Below are 19925 nucleotides of genomic sequence, written 5' to 3'. Positions count from 1 at the left end.
TTGGTTCTCTTTTATTTTCATTTTTTTGAAGAGCTCCTTTGTTGTTTGTACAAACTTTGCTGTTTGTTGTAAATGCTTAAAAGGAAAAAAAAATTCAGTTGGTTCAATTTTCTTTCAACTCTGAAAAGGTAAGGTTGGAAAAGGTAAGCGCTGCATTGACAGTATTTAGATATTAGTTGGCCAGAGCTCCTAGGTGTTTAAAAAAAAATTCCACTCTTGAAATTCCATTGAAAATTCCATCAAAAGAGGGAAAGAGGGAATCTGTGAATCTTTTGAAATTTGTCATTCTCAGTCATACTGATATCCTGTCTCTTTAAGAAGCCAAAAAAGAATAGACAGAACTTCTTGACAGAACTTCTGTCACAGAAGATACGCACACACGCCACACCAAACAACAAAACACCACACAACATTTCTGTTTTCCTTAAACTCTTTTTCCTAGTGAGTCACCTGCATGTAAACAGGTGGTTCATGTTTGTTGTTGATGTTTGGCTGAGGATTTTGTCGTTCTGTTTTCTGTGTTCTCCGCTCTTTGGTAAAGTCTGATAATTTTGCTGTTGTGTAGTTTCTGCCATGTCTTCATCTCAAGCTTGTAGTCATGGTTAATGTAGAAAATTACTTTAGTTTTTGCCAACTTCTCATAATAGTAGTTGGAATATTTATCATAATCCTCTGTCATGAATCCATAAATATCCACCTAATTTGTGAAATTTGAGGAAATAAACATATTAGGTGCAAAATCAATCCAAAAACATTTAAACATTCTGATATTTTAAGGTCAATATACATACAAATCACTAAATGGGAAACAATTTATTTGAGGTAGCAATATTTATAACTAATCAAAATAATTATGGGTTGTTTTTCAGAAAGCTCTTTTGCAGGATAGGATTTTATACTCAAAACTCAAATGTATATACCTAATTATACCTAGTTCAGTTTGTTTCCGAAGAGATTTTTTTTCTGATTTTTTCTTACCACATTTCTGAACACACTGCTGTTTAATGGCCATTAATACACAGATTCAAGAGTGCTAGATTTTGATTAAATGTGCTTACCACATCACAAGTGTGTAAGGCCAAGAACACAGTGAATGCTCCATTAGTGGGTCTGTAATACACCCAGGATTTGTTCCTCAGCTGTTTGGATGGCAGGAATCTGTAGATTAACATACAAACAATTTTTGTATAGTAATGATCAGTAAAAAAAAAACCCCAAAGGAAATATTATTTGTTTAATTTATCTACACCGAGTGGAACAAAAACACTTTGGTTTAGTAAATCACCTTATTTTGTCTGTTGCATTTCATAGTGCGGGCGCATTTGTTTGGACATGTTAGGTCGATTTTATGACTATGAGAAAACTGAACCTCAACATTCAACTAAATAATTCTACAAAAACCACAGATTCAAAACATCTGTTCTTGATATTCTCATTGGTCAGTTTTGGGAACTTTTTTTGTGGCCTACTCCTACGAGTAGGAAATGTACCCTTTTTACTTAGTTTATCTGTATCTTGACTGCTGAAAAGACAAGGCAAAATTCAAGTGGTGTTATGTCGAGTGATACCTTTTCCGAATGTATCTTAGAAAATCTGGGTGAAGTACATAGAACCTTCTCTTGTCGAACTGTCCCCTGTAGTAGATCCAAGGTCTGCAGGTAAAACAGTGATTAGGAACACGATGAGTTCGTTTGGTGTGTTAGAAACACGTCAAGATTCAGATAAAACATCTCAGGACAAGGAAAGTTACAAACTTGATGATCCATTAGAAATAATTTATAGTTCCAGGTAAAATAAGACAGAAAATGAGAATGAATATATGAAAACACTAATTAAAAACTCACAGCATGGAAAAAGCAGGTATTATAAGTTAAAATACTGACATTATATTACTGGTGGTGGACATTATTAATCGTGAAAAAGAGTCTCAAATTTTTCAGTGCATTCAATGCAACCAAACACAATCAGTACAACTGGGCGATGGATATTAACACGTAATTATGTAAAATATCACATTAGATAATACTTTTGTGAATTTCAAAGTGGAAGTGATTAAAAATGTACAAAATACATTCAGCGGAGAACACCTCTCTCTTTGACACCATATTTTGACACTGACTTTAGAGAGAAGAAATGTCACCTCACTCCCTGGAGTTATCTTTTGCTGACAGTTCACATTCTGATCAAAGTTACTTGAATGGTTGAGTGTTCACATTTTTTTGAAAAAATGCAAATTATTTGTATTTTGTAATGACCAAATAAGTCTTAAAACACTTATTAAATATTTCAAACTGGATTACTACCTTGAGTTCATGAAGGGTCCATCAGTTACTTCTTTCCCCTGGAGAAGGCCCTGGAGAAACTGATAATCCCTAAGGCCCTCTGGGATCATAACATATTTTATACCCTGCAGGATAAAAATGGGAATTTGTATTAAGCAATATAATAAAAAATCCCTGCGTAATGTAAATTTTCTCAAATAGTTACAGAGCCTGATTTTTACAGAGCGCTAAATGCGGCCCATACTGGAGTCTAACTTCAGTCCTGCACTGCAGCCCATACGTGTATATATACACATATATGACTGAAATACCATACATGCAGTGAACGTAGATACACACACACACACACACACACACATATATATATACATATATATACTTATACTATATATATCTACGTTCACTACATGTATGGTATTTCAGTCATTTATCCCTTAGGGGGGTATTTCGACCTGGCTGTTGATGTAGCTCTGTACGCTGTACACTGTACCTTGGCGTGTGACAAAAAAAACCTTGAAACTTCAAACTTGAAACGTTCTAGTGGCAACAGCCATTTTATACCTCATCACGTGGAATGCCCTTGAAACCAAATTTTTTCAGTGTCATAGGAGCCTGTGTCAAGGAATAAGCTGTGTGCACATAAACAGAAGTTTTGTTCCCCACGTCCTCTTCAAAACCCTCAATAACGGCACCATTCAACCTGTAAATACAGTACAAAACATACCAGTACCCTTCACAGCAACAATTAACAATTAATTAATTAATTTCTACCAGGTATAGATGTGAGCAGATAAATTAGTCAGTTCACCTTTTTAGTTTGGACACCAGTTAACAGCTGGCCTAGTAACCAGAGGGTTATGGGGTCAAACCCTCAAGTTTTCATAGCTCACCACCAGTTTGATTTTGATCAAAGCACTTAACCCTAAGGTTGCTCTACAGGTGTGTGTGATCTCAGACATAGAAAACAATAATCTCCAAGCTGATTTGGATAAGAATGCGAACGCAATTGCATACTGTAAGACTCACGAATATGACGAGAATCCAGTTGGCATTTAAACAGATTACAAAGTAACACTGGTGCCATAGCAGATTTATTTAAACCTGAATGACTTGTATGAATACATTTGAAATATAAAAATGTTTTAGGCCCAGAGTTGTCTATATTTTCCTTATATGTGGACAATATAAAAATGTTTTAGGGCCAGTGTTGTCTATATTTTCCTTATATGTGGACAATGATGGAGGTAAAAAAAAAAGAGCTCAATACCAAGCACTCAATCCTCTGCAGTCTGATCAAACACACAGTACCAGAACAGAATACATTTTTAATGAATACATTTTAAAAGTGATGGTCAGCCTGAGGATTTTAAACAGTGCAGCATAAGGAGAAACAGCTGTTTGTGGTGATAAACAGAGAATAAAAAAAAATGTTACTGTAGAAATCACTGACACTCCTGATAATGTTATATGTACAGACACAGGGTGCCGTACATTGATGAACCATTTCTTTTAGGAAAAAAGAGACATTTTGATGCACACCACTAGGTGGCGATTTGTGTCTATTACATTATGTGAAGTGGGTAACCTAACTGAAAGAGATTTTTGGTATGTCCCATCCATATATAACTAACCAGGTTAGACCAAAGACAAGTTGACAGCATTTGCATGGTCATGGATATCAGGTCCAAAAAACCCACATGGACACATTTCGCTAAACTTGAAAACAACACATAACACCTACACACAAACCTCAAAAAAAAAACCCCACATCAAAAGATCGTTCCAGTAACTCTTTCAAAATGCCATTTGAAAGTACAAAAATAAAACAATGTTTGCTCAGAGTTAAACAGTAACTCACCGAAACACATAGTCATGGGAATCAATCTCTTTCCCCTTTTTGGAGCCATAGAGAATTCCTCCAGTGCCCACAACAGCACAGCTGATACAGCCCTCACTGTCATTACTGGGGACTGGTAGTAACTGAGAGCTCTCAGGCTTGGGAATCAGATCCACTGCTCTCTTGATCTCTTCAAAGACAAACACACATGAAAGTAATAACATGACATTACAACAATCTTGTGAACGTCAAAGGAAAAAAAAAAAAAATCCCAACCACACCAGAGCACCATGACGTCACCACGATGACAGACATGATGTCAGGAGTGACATGTTGTGTTTGTGGCATTGTGTACATAATGGCACAAATGGGATCGAAAATACAGACTTATCCATTCTAGTTCTAATATACATTAGAATTATTCTTACTTAAAGCTAATCAAACTTTCAGCATAGGTGTTTATAAATGCAAATGGCGGCTGTGGCAAACATGGTTGTGGCAGCAAACCTACGTCCTTGATTCAGCTATAAAGGTAACTGCCAAAGCAAAAGAAACACTGACATAAAATGTTAAAGAGGTGTATAAGGGAAAACATTATCTCAGGTACTGTTCCAGAACTTTCCATAAGTGTACATTTATATAGTCTTTCATTACCTCAGTCCATATCAGCTGAAATCTCTTCCTCCAGCTATAGTAACCAACATAATGTACAACTGGATCTGCCCAGCATTTTCATACATTGCCCTCAAGCCTGACGGGATGTGAATTGCCGTGTGGGAGCACCTGCTTTCAGTATACGTGGTATAACATATTTATTCAGGTGTTTCGTTTATTCAAGCAGTTGCCTCTATGTGGCCTGCGCATATAAAAAATCGTTTATTATTTCTTAGTGGTGTACGTGTGGTTATCCAGGTGTGAGGATGGGCTAAATTGTTCCATATTTGTTTTAACTACAGCTTTGATAACAGCTTTATATGTTACTCTTTAGCCCACTTAGTTGAAAAATGTCTTTGTCCAACTTACGTTGCGCTTGAAATCCGGGAATAAAAGAAGTGTAAACAAAACCTATAGCCATTCATGAGTATTTACCAACCTACTGCACTCCTTTGACAAATAAATATGCAAGGCAGTGGAAAATGTTTCTTTTTTTTAAACCTGAATAGCCAGAGACAGAGAGGAAGCGAGAGATGTGATTTGCCTCCTGGTTGAATCAGTAAAGCTCAAATGATTGTTTGGATCACTTTTAGGACGTATAAATTAAGTGGCTTTTCCATGGATTTTTGTATCTTTAAGTCCTGAGGTAAGATTAAGAGTTTGTGTGGAAGGTTGGGATAACTCACCATCGTAATTGTATTCCATAAAACCAAAGGGGTTGTTGAAGTGTGCCAGGCGATTCCACTCGGTGATGTTCATGTGATCTTTGTGGAGAAACAGCTGTATGTTTGGAATAAACGCTTTCTGAAACTCTTCATCTTTTGAGCGCCGTAGAGACTCAGGACATGCCTTAAGAAAAATAAGATATATATATACATTTTTAGAAGTTTATACATGACTAAACTTAAAAATGGTTGACTCATGAAATGAAAAATGTTGTCTTGGACTTAACAGAAAATCAGTCGAATGTCAACAATTGGGTGAAGCCCTTACTGTTTCTTTAGGCCGACTGCTGTGCAAATAAACATCTTCAAAATCCCACTCCGGCAATTTCTCAAAGTCCTTTTTATATAAAACCGGTATGGGGGTTATCTTAGCCATTGGCTTTGGCTTTGTGCCTGTGACATTAGAAACATTCTTCTTGTTGGTGTTTTCTTTTTTTGCTCCTTTTTCAGTCATTTTAATCTCATTTCTGATAGTTGCGCTGACGTGCTGAGGAGTGTGTCTGTTAGGTACACCAGCTGCAGGTATGGCTATGACTTCAGGTCTGTAACGTTTTGGCACAATTAGAATATAGTTGATATGTACATTTAATATAATACAATCACATAATATATACAATATATATAATCACAATACAAGTGCAAAAGCTAAAATTCTTCAATGGTAGACAGTAATTTTAAGATCTAAGAGATGTAAAACTTCACCTAACAACGACATATGGTGGAACATGAACTTACATTTCTATGATATTGAGCATCACTCAGAGACATTCATTATTATTAATCGTTTGTTCACGCTTACCTATCTCTCATGTGTGCCCACATGACAACATACAGCAGGCCAAAAACAAGCAATACTACAGAAAAGCAGAGAGCTTTCTTCATAATGTAGAGATCTTGTTGAGTCTGAAAATGCGTGTTAGTCACTTGTTGAAAAGAAGCACAGTTATGATAGAGTACAGTTACATTAATCATCTGACAACTTACTGTAACACCACAGCCTATGACTGATCAAACAACTGCCCAAATCAAACAAAGTCTTCACACGACATTTTCCCCACTGATTCTCCTCTGTTAGAAAAATGAATAAAATGACACACAGATCCTCCGAAGTCAGAGAAAGTAGTTTATTTCTGGCAGCCAGGAGACAAGTCACAAAGCAATACAGTCAGGTATCGCAGTCGTGAGTTGTACTGTTTTTCCTTAGTCAGTTGCAGTATTTATTCCCTCAAAAGTGGTTATATCGGTTCTTAGGTGGAGCATGTTTAATGCGTACAACATGTTTTATGCGTTATAATCTTGTGACAACAGTTTTACTACCTGTTTTTAATATCTTCTAACAGCTTACAGTTAGTTGACCCTTCATAGCCCCAGGTCATGTTCTTCTTTTTATTTCTTCATACAGAAAAGTTTAAATGCCCTTTAGTTGAACTTCTGCTTGATCATTATTTGCACAAGCACAGTGACCGCTCTGAATTGGGCAACCTTGAGGCGTGTCTCTGTGCCATTAAAAATTGGATGTCTTCAAACTTCCTGATGCTTAACGCAGGTAAGACGGAAATGCTAGTCATCGGTCCCCCTGCGCATAAGCATATTTTTAATAATCGTACATTAAATTTTGACAACTGCATTCTCTCGCAAAATTTCACAGCTAAAAACCTTGGTGTGATTTTTGACTCTAGTCTCTCGCTCGTCACTCATATCAAGCATACTACCAAAACGGCCTTTTATCATCTCTGCAATATCGCCAAAATTAGACCCCTACTATGTTTGGCTGATGCAGAAACCATTGTTCATGCATTTGTCATGTCTCGCCTCGACTACTGTAATGTTCTGTACTCTGGTCTGCCTGCCTCTAGTACCAGAAGTCTTCAGCTCGTCCAGAATGCTGCTGCCAGAATCCTGACCCGAACTAGGAAGTTCGATCATATCACCCCTGTCCTGGCTTCCCTTCACTGGCTCCCAATTCACATGAGGGCTGATTTTAAAGTCCTCCTATTAACATTTAAAATTCTCCATGGGCTTGCACTGGCCTATCTTTCTGAATTAATTACACCCTATGACCCCCCTCGCACCCTGCGCTCTCAGGATGCTAAATTATTAGTTGTTCCAAGAGTTAAAAAGAAGTCCGCTGGCCATCGCGCCTTTGCCCTACCGCGCACCCTTTCTCTGGAACTGCCTACCTATAGAAATCAAAGAGGCAAACTCTCTTGCTACCTTTAAAACCAAACTTAAAACTCATTTATTCTCTGTATCGTATGATAGCATAATCTCAATCTGACCATCCGGTGAGGCTCAGTCTCTGCTGTAGTCTCTCCTGGCATAGTTTAGCTTAGTAGCTGCCGGCTTAGATACCTCTCATCTTCTCTCTCTCCTCCCTCTCCTCTGCTTTTATCTTAACCTTGTCAGTTTCTGTCATTAACCTGCTCTCTTCTCTTTGTGTGAGTGGTCGATGTCTGGGACTACTTCCTGGATGTGGCGCCTTCCCTTGGCCGGCTGAATGACTTTGTGCCCTGCTGTCCCTGGCCCTGTTGTCCCTGCGTGGCCCTGCTCCTCCTGCGCCCTCCTCAGCCACTAGTCTTGCAACATTCATGCTTCTATAAAATTATTTTCCTTATTTCATCTGTTAAGTGCTGCTACTGCAATAATGCTCTCCTTCCCTCCCTCTTCTCCTGCATGGCTGTGGCTCATCTGTTTAAGCATGAGTGTCTGGCTTGAATGCGGCTACGTTCTTCTTAGGTGGGCCCCCCTTTCCTCCCTGTCATCTCTCTCTTCATCGTCATCCCGATGGCTGCTGCGGCTTCGTGGCTTCCTGCGCTGCTGTGGCTGTGTCGTCCATCCTAACTGACTTGTCATCCTTCATACTGCCTACTAGTTGTGTTTTCATGTTCATTATCACTGTTGTTTTGTAATTTGCCCACTGGGTTGGCACCTATTGCACGCCTGGCTGGCCTAGAAGGGGTCTCCTCTCTCTGTGGCCCTTCTCAAGATTTCTCCTATTTTTCCCTAGTGTCTGGGTTTTTTTGAGGAGTTTTTTCTTGCTTGCTTTGAGGATCAAGTCAGGGGGTGCCACCCTGCTCTGTTTGTTGTAATCCTGTGGGCATATAAAGCCCTTTGAGACTGTAAACAGTGATACTGGGCTTTAAATAAACTTAAACTTGAACTTGAACATAGTAATAGCATGATCACTACTTATTTCATGCAAAGGAATAACATTTTTTTTTCTAACATCCTCTAACCACTTTATATCTACATGTTATGTAAAATAAAAGAGATGCAATTAAGAGTGTTTTGAGAAAACATGAGGAAAGAAATTACTGAGAGATTTCAAGTGGTTACTTTAGAGCCAGTCTCATAGAGGATTAATGCGTGATTTGAACATGTCAAACCCTTGATAGTTCAAAGAGATGATTCTGAAGAGTACTTAAGTATTAATCATGTCACTTTATTGTTTAGAATAAAATATTTTGCATGGACAACAATCTATTTGTGTAAATTCTCCTGGCATAACCTTGGTTTAGTTTTGTGGGTCTGACTTACATAAAATGAATTATTAATGAATTCAAAACTGATTAACTGTTGACTTTAATATGCTATTGGAATCACTCTGTGGGTCATTTAGACCATGGCAAAATTTCAACACTTAGACAACTATAGCCATTTTGTAATATTCCAATAGCCAATACTTGTACATGTTTGAAAAATGACCATTAGCTGCACAACACATGGGTGTGTGTGCGAGTTGCCTATAACGACTGATTTAGTAGTGGTGATTTCACTGGTGCACAAGGTCTTTGCTGGAAATATGCCCATCGTTCTGTTGTTGAAGTATACAAAGACACCTGGATATAAAATTTACATTTTAATTCATTTCTTTCAACAACAGTTCTACACACTACGCCATATTGACATTTTATTAGTGACATTTTTTCATGTTCGGAGTTTCAAATTTATTTGATATTTAATATTTTATTGGAGATAAAGTTGTGACATATCCCTTTGCAGAAACCCTCTTGAGTTTTTCATTTAGACTCATTGTTTTCGTCCTTTAAATTTCTGCTGCCTGGTGCACGTGTCCTTAATCTGCAAAAACAACAATGTACAAACAGCTTCCAAAAAGAAGTGCAGAGCCGCGCGGGAGAGCTTTTCTCCTCCGCCACACAGAGCAAAACCTTTTCGTCGGCAGGGGAGCACACCTGACGTGCCGCGGGGAGGCGGCCAATCAGGAGGTGTGCGCAGGTGCGAGAGCCAGGTGTGGGACGTGGCCCACAACTGTGGACTCACTGCAAGCTTCTCTAATCCACCGTGCAAATATTTACTGAAACTGAGATCAACGAGCCCCGTAGCAAGAGATTACCCTCCTTTACTCTATTCTTATTTTCTTTTGTGTTGATCTTACCTCTCACCAAGCCCCCCCCCCAAAAAAAAAATTCATTGCTATTGACCTGTTGTATTGAATGACAAATTATGTTTTCAACAACTGACATAATGGCCTGGTTGAGGTCTCAGTGCAGCTCTAAATATTAGAGAAAGAGAAAGAATCCTAATGAATAACATCCTAAACTACTGAGTGTGAGTCTAACTGAGAAGCTGATAAAGTGAAAGACTAGAAACAGAGACATCGTCATGAAAACTGTACATTTTGAGGTGTGGGCGGGGAAAAAAAAAAGCAAAAAAAAAAAGCATAATGTTTGTCGAAGCCACTCCATCATTGCAGGAGACGGTCATGTAAAAAAAAAAAAGCAAAAAAAAAAAAGCATTGGTTCCAGTCAAAGTGTGAAGACGTGTATTCAGATCGAGTAAAGCTTCATCTGCTCCTCTATGTCTTTCTCTGTCACTTCGCCGAATGTGTCCTGGTTGTCTTTGAGTAGCTGGAGAATGGCTGCCAACTGCTGGCGCTGTACTCTGAAACACAAACACGCAAACCAAAACATAAATAAAAATATTTATTTACTTATTTATTTATTGAATATCATTTCATTTCATTATATTTCATCTCGTTTGTTTAAACCAACGGTGAATGTAGAGGGCGAAGTTTATTGAATCAAAGGTCTCTCTCTGACTCGATGATTTTGTAACAGCACTTAAGATAAAAATTTTGGCAACAACCCGTTTTGTTTAAGTAGCGACTTTAGTAATGACTCATAAACAAGGCAGCGTACGATGGAAAGTGACGCAAGCAGTATCTAATGCCAGGGGTTTCCAAATGGACCTACAGGAGTGTAAATTAATACAGGCTAATCAGTACTCCAGAAGTAATTTATGTTTGCACTTCCACTTAAATCAGTTTGAACAGCTCCTATCTTGTATTTGACTAATTTAAAAAAAAAAATACTACTTGTGGTGAAAACTTGAATTCAAACATAATATCTTAATTATCACCTTCCGCTGCCACTGAAAGAGAAGAGATAGATCAATCTTTTTCCTGCTTTTTTTCTGGATTCACTAGATTTTACAACCAGTGGTATGGCATGGGCACACAAAGTCACCTCACACCGAACCACCTGCAACATAGCAGCCATTCTAGTCTTTTAATTCTCCCAGTGCCCTTTTTCTACAGTCTGTATCTTTAGTTTCAGGCTTTTGACACACCTGTGAATGAACTAAGAGCAAACACTGTAGTGTGTGTTACACTGCTCAGGAGAAGCTAGGCAACAAAGACTGATGTCATCTTGACAAATGTCTAGGTTTTGAGCGTTTCAAAGTTGGAAGGCTACAAAGATGGATCAAATACACTTATTTTCTGAAGGATTGTGTTCTGCTGGTCCTGGTAAAGCTGGACCAGCAGACACTGAGGTGGAAGTTCTCCTGTTGATATGAAAACGACTAAAAGTGTTTAAGGTCCACTCCTGTGGAGAAGAATCAAAAGACTGCATATCTGTTTTAAAGAGAAAGGCTCTGTTGTGTGGTTTCAAGATTAATATTCATTTAGCTTAAATGTTTTTTCAAAGGTGGACTGATCAAATATTGATGTACCAAGTGGGAGTAAAGGACTAGGCTACTGATCCATGTCATCCTGGGAGTTGCACATATTTTCAATTACAGTAATGAAGGTGGGTTGATTTAGGCAGCCCGGTAGTTACACAAAGGGACTTACCTTACTAAAACATTTGCTATTCTCTCATTTCACAAACATTTCAGTTGAGGTCAGGCTCTAAGAAACCCTTTGTGTGAGGTAATTCTGAAGAAACCCAGGTTATCTTATCAAGTTCCAGTAATGCCTTCAGCCAAGATAACACAAGTGCAGAAGACAAGAGGCTGTTTAGTTACAAATGCAGATTACGAGGGATTGTTTATTAAGTCATTACTTTAAATAAAATACAGCAATATTTTCTCCCATTATAGTTACAATATGCAGGAATTAGGACGGCTTTTAGTTCATTAGCAAAGCGACCCTTCTGTTCCCATTAATATTGTTTAGTATCTCAGTTGCCTTATTTAACAAACAGCCTTTCAGAATTATTGAGCTAATGTGCTAATAATTCCACTCGCATTTTTGTTCCTTTGAAATTTTTTAAGTTTCATTTAAATGAAATGTTAATGTGACTGGCTTGGGGCTAACACTTTTGTAGTCTTTTAAACTGACTGTTAAAATGATGTGTGTGTGCGTGTGTGCGCGCGTGTGTGTGTGTTTGTGTGTACTGACATATTTTATATTTTATCTATGTGTTTAGTTCCTGAGAAGGATATCTTTAATGTGTCTCGGGACTTTGGGTGGACTGTTCACAGACAGAGCAAGCTAACGACAGGCCTGATGTCAGTGGAACTAATGAACTATCGACAATCAACTCAAGACAACCACACCTGGCAAACAGATTAGACATTAATGGTGACTTACCTTCTGTGTTACTTTTCCACAACGGTGGATATTACTGGACCGTTCCAGCCCATTCATTTAAACTGTGACTACTCTGAGGTTGGGCCAGGAGATGATAAACAAATACATTCCTAATGAGTGTGAAACTGAACGCTTAACATGGTGTGTCCCGGTGATGCTAACTTAAGCATGCACTGTTTTTTTCTCAACAATATATGTTTATGCTGTTGTCTGAAGACGAGTGTGTTACTTAGCCACTGACCTCAACCAATGTAATATTTTCCAATATGTAATATCTGTCATCTATTAATTACTTTTTCTTAGATTTTATCTCCACATTTCGCACACTTTACGCGATTATGTCTTGTGATGTTTTCTGGGTACAAAAGGTTGGGAAATCTCTAGCGAATCCATTTTTGTATTTAGTTTGAACAGATTTTAATCTATTATTCTCTCATTCGGTCAATGTCATTTATTTTAGGATTATAATTAAGGTATAACTGTTTGTTAAGAGTTCAGAATCATGTAATTCATTAGAGTAGAAGGTATAGGAGTTTTAGATTTTCCTACATTACAGACAGGTGTGATGTTTAATAGTCAGGAAAGGTTTCACATCATGCTGGGATCCTTTTTCATGTCAATGGCAGAAGTATTAGTCACTCCACACTGTGCTCATTTTATTTTGATTTTTAAGAGGTTTAGCAAATATAGATCAATAAGCATAAATCTCTGATGGGTTTATGTAGATGCCAACTTCATAAGAAATACTGTGCGGAAACTATTAAGACACTTCTGAGGACGCTGACCGTGTCTATGACCTTAGAGTCTTGGGTTGCAGTTGCTTTTAATAAGCCACAAACAGCAGAGCTTGGATCACTTTTCGATCTGAACCATTAAATGACCACGTGCTGTCGCTGATCTCAGATCAGCAACTAAGCAGATAATGTTACTGTGTTATGTCTTGTTCCCTGGACACCAAAACATCGCCATCTGCTGTCCATCTATATTTAGCAACCACAGGCAGCCTGAAATAATTATTGTCTGCTCTGAATAAATATTAAAGAAGGTACAAACCTGGTGTCACAGGAAAAACCACCGTCAGGCTTAACGCTATTGTACTAAAGACAAATGACAATAAGAAGGATGAACATATTTAAACAAACTGAGAGTATGAGTAATAAAAAAAAAAGAATATTGTCAAATGAATCAGAGCTGTCATGTCAGCCTTGTATGGTAGCTTAACAAAAAACACAATCAGGCAGATATCATGTGAATAAAACTGGCAGATATCATGTGATTAAAATAGAAACAGCGTATTTTTGTGAACACATATCTCACGTACATTCCCTAAAACTTATCAGCAGGTTTGGTCAACTGTTCTGCCCAACGTTTTAAAACTTCCATAAAGTTTACTTTACGATCTCCTGAGAAACAAATGGATATGGAAGACTGACATTTCCACTGCCTATTCCATAACAATGACAAATTATTTGTAATTTGGTATCTTTTTATGTTCATACCCAAAACGAGTCTTCTGACAGCGGTATGTGTGTCTGGCTTCAAAAAGATAATGTTGGGCAGGAGAGTGCAACTGGGAATTAAAACTGTGATCTTGTTAATATTGCGATGGACTTCATGAAAGTGAGCCTTAAATCCAAAGGATTAAGGTACTGAAGACAGGGGTGGGATGGGAGTTTGTTGGGTAGAGCCAAAAAGCAGGCAGAATTGACATTCATACGTTACCAAGGGATTATATCCTTGTGTTTTAAAGAAAAGCAATATCTGTTGTGAACTCTATCCTGCAAAAATAAGACCAGGAGAACCCATTACAGATGGAAAATTGATTTTGGTCTGTTTGATAACTGATACACAAGTTAGCAATGACCTACATGTCTTAAAATTTCCTAAGAACAAAATGACAAAACCGCTGGTCTTTTGCAAACATTTCAAGAGCAATGTTTTGGACTTCACTTAATTTTGTTTTTCTAAGAAAGCAATTTGAGTATTTTTCTTTGGCAGGCTACAACAAACAACCAGCCTTATCAAATTTACTAAAAAAAAGTGTCATTATTGTGTAATTAAGTGTCTTAAGGGAACAGGTAGTTGCTTGTGAGCATTAATGAATAGTAGCCCCAATCCCCATGCCAAGAAGAATTCTGTAGACTCACTGATGAAAATCATGAATTAATCCAGTCACACTGAGCTTTTCAAATTAAAACTGTTTTTCAACATTATTATAATAGTCTTGATTGCTTAAATAAATGATTTTCAATCAGAGGATGGTTATACTTCAAAAAGCACCAAATTTGGTCTCTAACGTTTTGTGTTTTCCTGTGTTGCCCTGTTTTTTTTTTTTGTTTTTTTTTTTTACAAAGTTCAAAAAGTGCTGAAGAGACTTGCTTGTCACATAGAGGGAAGCATGAGTCGCATGAGGTAGTGATTATCATAAATGAGGAACTGTACGTTAGTTCTAACCTCTGCTCTTCCTCCAACTCTTCTTTAGTCATCATCTTCTCGAGCTGACTGGTCCGAAGCATCCCAGGAACATACCTCATAGACGCATCCACTTCTTCCCCTCCTGACCCATCAGGGCATTCACACAACATGAACAGAAAAGATAAATAGATCAGAAACTGCATATGCGCAGAGACCGCATGCACATGTTTGTGTCTGGATTTACCGGACATACATGTTCAGTAAGACATTTTTAAGTGCCACATTTTCGGAGCTTACTTTTCCTTAGCCGATAACTAAGAAGTAACGCTTGAGGGAGTTCGAGCATCGCGATTAATTAAAATAACTGGCAGTCATAGAGCGTTTGACTGAACTAAGGATCTTCAAATCAGATTTAATTACCATGTTAGAGCTCATTAGAGTTCTCTCTCTAATTATCTTTAATGAAAGCCCTACAGACACATCCTAACCTGCGACGCCTTTGTGGGGGTCCTCTTCAGGAGACGCTGGTTCTGAGGCAGACTCGTCCAGCTCAGATTCTCCTGTAGTTTGCGTTGCAGGTTTGAGTTTATCATCATCTTCAGGCTCTGAATCTGAGGGGGGGTGCTGAGGCCAAAGAGAATGAGTATTTTAAACAGTGAAAGAAATGTACACTTTGTAAATCAGAACATTTTTGTTCACCAGAAGTAATAAATTCAGAGAGCACTGAACGTAAATGACATTTTCCCTAAATCCCACGCAGCCGATTTTGAGCTCGATGAAACGACGTAAACTGAAGCTATACAAAATTTCAATTCATGACAGTTTCGCATACTTTAGGATACGGTATCATATTCCACGTGTTACCTTAATGTAAGCAGCATCTTTCTGAAAAATATCTGAGCTGTCTTCTTTATTAGACGTTACAGTTTCCCTTTCTTTCATCCCTGAATCGGAGCTGGGGTCACAGTCTGTCGGAGTTTCAGCCCTGATTGTGTTCTTTCCCGAGCTGGGCTTGTCTTCAGAGTGTGTGCTCGAGGGTGTGTTATGCGTATCTTTCTCTGTTTTCTCCACTGGAACGTCATGCTGCTTTACTGATGCTGAGCTGTGAGAATCGCTTTTTCGCAAAAACGCGACAGCAAATGCAACCGCAAGGAACGTAAATACAAAAGCAGGCAAAATATATGAAAAGTCTAGAAATAAATCCATCACAGAACTTCAACTCAGGAATTCAGTTTTCATTATATTCATGGACGACTGTCTGATTGCTTTTGTTCTGGCGTTTAATAACACACGTGCAATGGTCTGCGCCAGACTCAGTTACCTATAATCTACTATCAAGCGTTGGTGACAAAATAAATCCAGGTTGTAGCGTCCCAGCTCCACATACCACAAATTACAACATTTATTAAATTACGACAAAGAAAATCTAGGCGAATTATCCCAGCCGTAACACTCAAACGTCATTTCCTGCAGAATTGTGCATGCTTTTCCTTGGGGCGTGCACTCAAAGCTGCACCGCCTTTCCAGGACTTCAGTGGACGGTCCAGGGATGTGACTGGAACACAGACTTGTAGGACAGCTAGAATGGAGCAGGCGTTACGTCGCCCACTCGCCTATATTGTCAGATGGTGGCACCGCTGACAAATGGCGGCCATAGCCCGGAAATGCAGTTAGCACTTTGATTTACACAGAAATTTCCCACTGTCTACCAAAATTCTGCCTTACTTGTGTGACCAAACTGTCATCGTTACTTACTCATGATGACACATAAAATTACAATGGGTTCACACTGTACCCCAGACAATCGGCCCACTGAAAAGACCTAAGAAAACACTTCATGAAGGCATCACTGCTGAGCTAACTGAACTGACAGCACTCCAAAGTTATTTGGCTAACTGTGACTACCGTGACCATTTTTAAAACTTCGATTTTTCAGTGCTTGCCGTTGTTAGTAACCTATTTGGTCATGTAACATTTTAGGTAAATATTCCTCTCCATGTAAGACTCCAGCCAAATAGAATCAAACCAGTGTTAGCTCCAGGGTATCGTGCACATATTAATATGCTCTGTTACAGCCCTTAGATTCTTTCAGGGGATGAAAGGTTGTAGGAATATAAAAGATTTAAAAATGTCGTATTCTAAGACCCTTCTGCCTGTCCAAAGCACCATTCCACTCGCTATCTACGTGTCATAACAGACATTAAATAATGGTGCTTTGTGTAGGAATGTTTGGGATAAAGGTTATTACCTTCATATGTGGATATGTACGTTTTTTGTTTTTTTTTTACATTATGAGAATAAACATGCCATTTTGCTCATAAAACTCAGACATAACCATTCAGTGATCTCTTTGATAATGTACATGTAAATAATCCACAAGTTCCTAATGTACAAATTCATCAAACTAGTGAATAACAACTCAGAAGGCATTAGATACTGCATAACTGCTAACTCACCTGATTTTGATTCAACATTTTGTCATCCTTTGTGTAGTTTGAACTGATTCATATAATCACCATTATTCACCATAAAGACTGTCAATACGTAGCCACACTTCAGAGGACTCATAAAGATGGACACTGATCAACAACATATTAATATTATGAAAATAACAATAGTAATAAAAAAAATCCTCTCAGCCACAGAGACATGGCTGGTTAGAAATCGTTTGAAAATTCAGGTAGACAGGAAAACATTCTAATGTGTAAGTGGAAAGACTGTGTGAATTAATTCGGAGCCAGGCACCTTATACCAGCTCTTAACCCAGTTTTTGTAAAGTGTGCTGGTGTTTGGGGAGCCATACTTAGAAAATCCTTGACTTTCAAATGTACACTAGATGGCACTGTTGTTCTTCAAAAACATGACGTCATGCGGCAGATGTATTTCCCTTGTTTTTATATCTACTGACCACAAATATTTGGTGCATCCTTTATGTCAGTCTCCTCCTCTAGAAAAAGGAATGATTTGGAACACACAGAGAACTTACAACAATTTTTATTTTTAAGCTGCAGTTGCACAAAATATACATAAAATGCCGCCCCCCCCCCCCCAAAAAAAAAATCCATTTAACAAACATGTCAAGAAGGATGCAAAAGGTATCTGTGATTAATTTTAAAACACTGAATGGGTTTGACTGTTTACCATAATACCAATTTTGACCCATTTAAGGCAATGAGTCCATTTATTACTTTCATCTCTTACATATGGCACGGCAGTGTTTGCAAGCTAAAAACATCAGTGTTCATTTCGACATAATCAGAGGACATCTCAGATGTTTTGGTTGGAACTGATTTGGATGAAAACAGCACATCTCAGCTACAGTGGTTAAAGAGGAGGACAGTGCTTTATGACAAAATTCATAACAAGCTGACAGACAGAAATATTATAGATTTTTTTTGTAAGGTTGATTAAGGTGTAAAAAAAAAAAAAATCAACAAGTGGTTTAATTCTTTGTGAATAATGTAAATTTAAAAATTCCATGTACATTTACAGCATTATTTTAAAGACAAACTGACAAGAAAATAAGCAAACGGTATAAATTATATACCATGTGCTCCCAAAGGAAATAAATGATCACAGCTATGAGTTGAGCCTTATGCAGAGAACTACACATGTGAAACCATCATTTTTGGCCCCTTGATTGCTATAGTTGTGATAAAAAGCCTTCCAAACAAAAAAAGAAAAGCAACCTAAAAACTTTTGGAAAACACAGAAACTCTGATAGAACACTGTCATGTTACAGATCTGATCTTATTTTAGGAAACGTCATGAAAACTGATATTGGTACAGCATTCAGTTAAGACACGCAATTCTTACGATAGGGAATTCACAACAGAAAAAGAGTTATAAAAACATGTCACCTACAGCCCTGGAAAAAAAAAGGAAGACAAACAGGACAAGAAACAACACCACCCAACAACAGTTTCTCTGTTAAAACTGCTAATTAAGAAGAAAAAGCTTGTTGTTTGTCCTTCTAAGCCACAAAACAGGATATGACATTGAGAACTGGAGGAAGCACATTGTGTGTGCAGTTGGATTGATTAGACATCTCTCACCATATCATGTGGCTGTATGAAAAAAACAGAAGAAAACCAAAAGAACAGTGTGATCATAGTACAGTGTATTAAACTGCATTTTACCCATTCAGGTACATAAATAGCATACTGCTCAAATACAGTGTGATAAAACATTGAAAAAGTGATGAGCTACGAGCTTGATACTAATACGTTTTTGTTTTTTTTTCGGACTTTCAAAAGTACATTGTCATTGTACATATTTACAATTTAAATATTTCACGTCCATTTCTTCTACCCACACACATTTGCTCGTGACATTCGTGGGTCTGTGTGTCACCATTTCTAGGTTAATTATAGTAGTTTTTAATATACTTCTGTGGAGGTCCAGAAATACTTTCCTTATGGATCTGTTAGTGCTACTTTGACTGATGTCGCCCTGCTGCGGTTTTGAACTGTTGTTCCGACTGGGATGCTGTCAGTCCTTGTTGCCACGGTAGGTGATGTTTGTGAAGGTGGAAGTAGCACCTTTGTAGAGGGGGTTGTTACCCTGCAATAGCAAACAAACAGGATGTGAGTATCCTTATCTGTAGGATCTGTAGGATGTGGCATAACCATACGTCAAATAGGAACACAGCTCAAACAGGAAATATATAAGACATCTTCACAGTTGTACATAAAGCTGGTACAATACACAGCTTCAGTACCATACATTTTTTGTGGAGTTTTCCATACTGTACAACCCGCAGACACTTTACATCTCAAGATATTCTTGCGAATAGTACCAAACATAAGTAGATGTATCTTTCAAAAATGCTATTTAGATTCATGCTCAGCTGTTCATAATATGTCTTCAGAGCAAGTCTTGTTGAATTAGTTTGCAATGAATCTGATGACTTTTTTTAAACGCTGTATGACTGATATAAAAACCTTCAGAGGACAGGACAGTCTCTTAGAAGCCATCAAACTCTCACATGTACACAGCAAGAGAAGCCGTATGAATGAGGAAATGATTGTGTAAGTTTACAGAGGTCTCTAGCGAAGCCTAATTAGAGTTGCCTACTTTAAAACAAAACATACCCCGAGCACTGGAGGTGTTCTTTTGTTCTGCTGAGAGAAAACCGTGTGCCGTCGAAACAATAAAAGCATCCCTCCCACATTCAC

The 19925-nt window shown here is 38.0% G+C and overlaps 3 protein-coding genes across 3 annotated transcripts in view; all 3 read right to left on the bottom strand.

Annotated features, from left to right (window-relative positions):
- Window positions 1–469: 469 nt before the first annotated feature.
- LOC115812651 (alpha-N-acetylgalactosaminide alpha-2,6-sialyltransferase 1) lies at window positions 470–5874 on the bottom strand. The gene is made up of 8 exons (XM_030775135.1): window positions 5767–5874; window positions 5460–5622; window positions 4141–4309; window positions 2844–2982; window positions 2304–2407; window positions 1569–1652; window positions 1059–1158; window positions 470–697 (listed from the first exon to the last, which is right to left on the bottom strand). Exons 1-8 carry the CDS (start codon window positions 5872–5874, stop codon window positions 470–472), a joined length of 1095 nt encoding a protein of 364 aa, XP_030630995.1.
- Window positions 5875–10285: 4411 nt separating this feature from the next.
- mxra7 (matrix-remodelling associated 7) lies at window positions 10286–16113 on the bottom strand. Its single transcript, XM_030775860.1, has 4 exons — window positions 15613–16113; window positions 15237–15372; window positions 14788–14890; window positions 10286–10400 (listed from the first exon to the last, which is right to left on the bottom strand). Exons 1-4 carry the CDS (start codon window positions 15952–15954, stop codon window positions 10286–10288), a joined length of 696 nt encoding a protein of 231 aa, XP_030631720.1. The 5' UTR covers window positions 15955–16113.
- A 3117-nt stretch (window positions 16114–19230) lies between these two features.
- The window catches only part of itgb3b (integrin beta 3b), a 12887-nt gene continuing 12192 nt past the window's right edge, over window positions 19231–19925 (bottom strand). Inside the window, exon 15 of the mRNA XM_030773576.1 lies at window positions 19231–19311. Coding sequence (XP_030629436.1) covers window positions 19240–19311 — 72 coding nt within the window. The 3' untranslated portion in view covers window positions 19231–19239. The remainder of the gene's footprint in view (window positions 19312–19925) is intronic.

This window comes from Chanos chanos, chromosome 5 (genome assembly GCF_902362185.1).
Source record: "Chanos chanos chromosome 5, fChaCha1.1, whole genome shotgun sequence".
NCBI lineage: Eukaryota > Metazoa > Chordata > Actinopteri > Gonorynchiformes > Chanidae > Chanos > Chanos chanos.
This window is presented reverse-complemented; position numbering and strand designations above follow the sequence as displayed.